The following is a 6000-nucleotide window of genomic DNA, read 5'->3' as shown; positions in this document are numbered from 1 at the left end:
AATGAAATGAATAGATTGCTTATAGAAAAAATTGTGTGTGAGATTGGTTTGTTTATATATATATATATATATATTTTTTTTTTTTTGTATTCTTTTATTATTTTCGTAAATTTTTATTAATTTATTTTTTCTATTTTTTTTTTTCTTTACAGTTATATTATAATTAGTGTTTGCAAACTACAAACAAAAATAACAACAATAATAATAAAATAAAGGTTTCATTACACAAAAATTCTGAAGGGAGCTGCTGCGATCATGGGGAGCTTGACGGCGGCCAGTTTACAATGGCTGTCCGCTATCATTTGTTTGTTATTGTTAAGCTGTTGTAGTGTTCGGGCAGCCGATGATGTATTTTCATGTCCAAATGGTAAGTGCGACTTTGCAAATATTTATTCTTCATTTAACTATCAAAGATGAGCCAGCTTTGGCCCTTGGCATTTTGAATGGAATTTGTAAAATGTCTATCTCGATTTGTTGTTTTTTTTCATCACGCTTGACCAAGCTGCTATTTCTTACAACATAAAGTGCAATAAACAAAATTTACAACAAATCACTGTCCGTTGAGTCTCTATGCCTCTGTGTGTGTATTGGTGTATATATGCGTGTGTGAGTGTGCTCAATGTCCGCATGCAGGTGTAATATATGATAATCACCTGCATTTTATGCACCCCATTATCTGCCGTTGTGTTAAAAAGCGGTGGGCTTAAGCAATTTGTTTGTTTTTTATTTCGATTTGGTATTTATTTTTTCTTTATTTCTTTCGATTGTTTTTAAAAAAGAGTCGAAAGAAAGAAATAATTGATTTTCCATGGGTGCATTTGTCAGGTGTGTGAGTCCAATTTTTTTGTTATTTAAATTTTACATGCCTGTGACACAATGTGAAACAGAAAAAAACTGTAACGTTATTTTTTGTAACAGTGATTGCAAAAGTTTTTTCGTTTTTTTTTTATTATTTTTTACTTCATGGAGTATTACAACGGAATATTAACAATGGAGTTTTTCATATACATATGTATGTGGTTTATGTGTGTGCCACATAAATCGTGTGGCCCAATTATAAAGAAATATTTTTGAAAAGTAAAACAAAATGCAATGCAGAAACTGGTTTGGAATTTTAATAATGCACATGCTTGCATTATTGGCAATTTACATTGGTTTTTAATACTCAATAAAAATTCCAATAAAAAATTGAAAACCTGGTCTTCAGATTCCCTTAAAATTTTAATGCTATAAATTCCACAGATTCTAAGATCACACTTCATATTTTCTTAGATAATTATGTAGTCTAAATTATTTTTTTTTCATTTTGGCCTACAAAAAACTCCACCAACAACTTTCACAATGCTATAGTAGGAAATATCATGATCTGATCACATATTCTTGACATTGAAAATTACAACTTTTGCAATGCTATTGCAAAATATTGTTATTTCATTCAACCATTAAAATTTGTCCTCGTCAGAACGTGTTTCTCTTCTATATTTTTTGCTTGCCTAGCATGAAATATAATTCATCTATAATTACCGTAATAATATCGGGAAATTATTTAATATAATGAGCATGAACAGAAGAAGAAGAAACTCTATAACTTTACAAAAAAAGTAACTAGTAGCTGCTATGAAACTAGTTAGGCACAAAGAAACTGCATTTGTCAGATAATTCACAGAGTGAGAGAGAGAGAATAAAATGTGCAACAAATAACCAACTGACTGGGTGGTTTTCCTTACCCCCTCGCGGCTGTTAACAACTATACGACTGGCTTTGTTTGGCTATAAGTAATTCTTTTGATATCTATCTGTTGTACGAGAACAACACACGTTTTTTTTCTTAACGCCAACATCTATGCCTAAAGTATATATATTTGGTTTTTTTATTCATTTTCATTGTATACTGCGAATGTACAACTAACAACAAGTGTTGCAAATGCTTAGCATGAAATGAAAGAAAACCGTTACAAAGAAAAACACCAACTACGAGTTATTGTTGTTGTTCCAGTGGTGGTGGCTTAGTTTTGTAGTTAGAATTTGCAAAAAAAATTAAACAAAAAATAAACACTACGTTAGTAAGTCAAGAAATATAACATTATAATGCATATAGTAAATGCTAAGAGAGTGGATTTCGGGAACAGAGAGATGAGAGACTTATATCCTTAATAATTCATCAAAATATTAGGTTGGGGAAAAAGAAATCCATTATGAAAATATCGATAAAATCGAAGAAATTATCGAAGTTTAACGGCATGTTAGCAGTCGCAAAATCACCCAGAAGCTAAAAATTGACCCATTTTAAACCATTTACACAAAACTGGATTCAAAAAGAAGCTCGATGTTTGGGTGCCACACCAATTAACAGAAAAAATAGAATGGATCGAATTTCCATCTGCAAAGACTTGGCCAAACGGAATGAGATAGACCCATTTCTTGAACGGGTGGTGACTATAGATGAGAAATGGATCACATCCGTTAATCCTGTGCGAAAACGATTCTGGTCAAAGAGCGGTGAAGTACCTCAAACGGTGACCAAACGATGGCCAAACGCTAAATTCTGTTCTCTACTGTCAACAACTGGACCGTTTGGAGATACAATTGACCTGAAACGGTCAGAATTGGTCAACAGGTGTTCCACCAGAACAACAATAGAGAGCAGGACTTCTTTGAGAGAGGCATTATGAAGTTAACTTTAAAATTGTAACAAATCATACAACATAACGGTGCATATTTGGCCCAAATCGGACATATTTTTTTAAAATAAACCACGCAATGCGTAGACTTTCAAAATAAATTTTAAAATATTAATACATTTTCAATGACATTTGAAAAAATAAATGCCTTCCTTTAATATTTTGTGATATTTGAACCCTATTAACCGATCAACAGCTTCTCTTCCGTACCCTGACAATTTTTCAAATTTTGTTTTCCCTGGGTGAACATTTACCACATAACATAATTTTTTTTTTTTAATTTTACGCAGAAACGTCTTGTTAGATTTTATTTGATCTTGGCTGATTTTTCTCGCTAAATATAGACCGATCATTATCAAAACAACCCGTCTAATTATTCTAATAAATTGGTCAGATTTCCTTCCTCATGAAAATGTGAGATTTTCGGCTAATAATTATGTTGTCTAGAGCGACTAGAAAACCAAACAAAAAAGGCTTCGGTCCATTTTATCCCCTAAATATCATTTGGTCACTGGTGAAAATTATAGGCATCGACCTTCTCCTAGCCATCAACGCCCTCTTGTGTCCTCTAGTGTGGTAATGCTAGTATTAAAGAATATCAAAATAGGTAGATCCCTGTAATTATTTACGCATAACTCCCATTTTCGATTGCATACACCAATATAATCGGTATCAATTGGATATACTATCAACTCATCTTGGATATACTATCAACTTCTCAGGTCTATGTACTTCAGGATTAAGTATATATGTCATAGAATACAAATTTTGTCATTTTTCTCACAATTTGGCCAGCATAAAATTAACCGATTGTCATGACCTTCCTTGTTCAAACTCATTTCTCTCTGTAAAATTTCGTAAAGTTCGGGACATAATTGTGGCTTCTAAAGCGTCAAAAAAAACTTCCATTTCATCCGCTAAATATTAACCGATCATTGCCAAAATTGGGGTCTTCTTTGGTCAGAACCTACATGCAAAATTTCGTGACGATTGGTCCATAACTGTGACCTGTGTCGTGTTTATAAATTATCTACGAACCGATATACATGTCTAGATCAATCAGCTTGTAAAAAATATATATCGGTATACTTAAAGGAGGGTCTAGAACCAACTCTTGGGGCTTCACAATGATATAATACCCTGACAACGTAATTGTGTAGGGTATAAAAAGCCAGCAATTTTCTTTTTTGCGTTGTAGCTCTATTGGTCCATGAATAGTCTTCAAATATGCATCCCATTAAAGTAAAGATCAATGTTCATTTTTCTACGAGTCTACAGGTTAATTGAGTATATTAAAAAAAAATCCCAGATCATACTTTTAGTTGTCGATGAAAAACAAATATTTTTTGTTATGCCATGTACAGACGAGCGTTGTTCGCTCTCTCATTCGTTGTTCGACCCTTAATTATGAAGTAATTACTTAGTTCCCCATACAAAATTGTCTGAGCGAACACCGACTTTTGTACGTAGTTCAATTCGAATCACTCTCTGAATAAACAATAAATTTGTCCCATCCCTAACAATTGAGAGTATTTATCGAAAATAAATTAATTTTGACATTTTGAAAATATTTATGAAATTTTCAAACTTTTTCAGTAAAATTGAAAATCATGAATGAAAAGTAAAAAATTGTAGAGTTTTTATATATGCAGCAGGATGTAAATTTTGTTTTCTACATAATGCAATATGCATTTCTTTTCCCTTGGTTCTAATTAGCGTACAAAACAAGAAACAAATGTGGGGAAACTCAAACAAAAAATTCTCCAAATTTTTATATGTGACAGTATGTGACATTTGAATTGAGAAAATATAAAAATGTATTAAGAACAACAACATTTTCAGAAAAAATGGAAAACATGAATGAAAAGTAAATATATATGGGTTCATACTATAGTCAGGAGAAAGAGAATTATTTTTTCTATTTAGATTCCTATGTAATTCACTAAAATATGTTACATTTTTGGTGTAAAACAAGAAACAAAAAGTTTGAAATAAAAACATCTGATGACATGAATTATGAATAGTGTTGTATGGACGGGTTAATTCATGTACGTAATTCTGAGAGCGAACTACGTTGTTCGAATGCCCGTCAGAACATGGCATTACATAGCAAATCATATATTTTGTAATAACTTATATTAATTTGAAAAAAAAGATTGAATATCATTTTTCAATATCAAGGTGAATGAAAACCAAAAATATAATCAATTTGCATTAATACAGAGGTGTTTCTACAACACATTACCCTCTAATCGCGGAGATTAGCCGCCAAATATTCACATATTTCTATCATCCACACACATCCGCATGTATAAATATGAAAATTTTATGGGACCGTAAAAATTCATAACTCTGCGCATGTGATTAATTCAATTCGCGTGTTTTTTTTTCATTTCAAAAAATAATAATTATGCATAAATACCACCAGACAACATGTATATGATTTTTTTTTAATTTTGAAATGAAACTTGTTTCTTTGTGACAAGCGTACAAGACTAAATGGCTGATGGCGGTAGTGATGAAGATTACGATTATAATGATGATAAAAATAATAACGTTGACGTTGGCCCATAAAAATCATAAAGTTTTTTTGGTTTATATTTTTGGGGGGAATTGATGTTAATTAACAGCTACATTAAAAAATAAAATGTTACTATTTTTAGGGGAGATGACGGCTGAGAGATTTTTTGTTTTTTTATTGTTATTACATTATTTCTTTATAGGTGTTAATAAATTTTGAAAATTAGTTTACATTATTGTTATTAAATTATTTTGTTATTGTAATTTGTGTGTGTGTGTGTTTTTTATGAAAAGCTTTCTTTGTTGCAAATAATGTTTTCCTTTTACGGTGTTATGCTGTAAACATAATTGCATTTTAGTGCAGTTTGAGAAATTGTATGAAAATAGTGTGGGAATTTCGGTTTCACAAAGTGGCATTATGACATAGTTTTTAGTGCTGTTTTTATTAAAGGGAAGTCTCAAAGTTCATTATACATTTTTTTGTATTTACACATATTGTCTATTTTCATGCTCCTTTAGAGCTAATAAATCACTTGAATTTTTTAACAGGCCTAAGAACGGATTCTTTAAGAATATTTTAAGCACTATTGAATATTTTAGGACTATTCGAGTTGTAAATCAATACTATTGCAAAGACAAGTAGATCCTTCAGCTTGTAAGCTCCAACGGTTATCAGTGGCTCAGGCGGGGATTTAAAGGGATATTTTTCAGGGACTGTCTGAAGTAAATGTCAAGGTGTTTTTATTTTATCGACGACTATCATATGCTTAAGCGAATATTTTTAAATATTTTTTCAACGG

General features: G+C 31.3%; 1 protein-coding gene across 4 annotated transcripts in view; it reads left to right on the top strand.

Annotated features, from left to right (window-relative positions):
* Positions 1-251: 251 nt before the first annotated feature.
* LOC133331029 (sushi, von Willebrand factor type A, EGF and pentraxin domain-containing protein 1) overlaps positions 252-6000 on the top strand; it is a 39133-nt gene continuing 33384 nt past the window's right edge. For all 4 annotated transcript variants that reach the window (XM_061539432.1, XM_061539431.1, XM_061539430.1 and 1 more), the window contains exon 1: positions 252-367. In XM_061539432.1, coding sequence (XP_061395416.1) covers positions 256-367 — 112 coding nt within the window. In that variant the 5' untranslated portion in view covers positions 252-255. The remainder of the gene's footprint in view (positions 368-6000) is intronic.

This window comes from Musca vetustissima, unplaced genomic scaffold, assembly GCF_032173495.1.
Source record: "Musca vetustissima isolate MV318-11 ecotype Yass unplaced genomic scaffold, APGP_CSIRO_Mvet_v1 utg12485, whole genome shotgun sequence".
Taxonomy (NCBI): Eukaryota; Metazoa; Arthropoda; class Insecta; order Diptera; family Muscidae; genus Musca; species Musca vetustissima.
The sequence above is the reverse complement of the archived record's forward strand: the minus strand, read 5'-3'. Positions and strand labels throughout refer to the sequence as shown.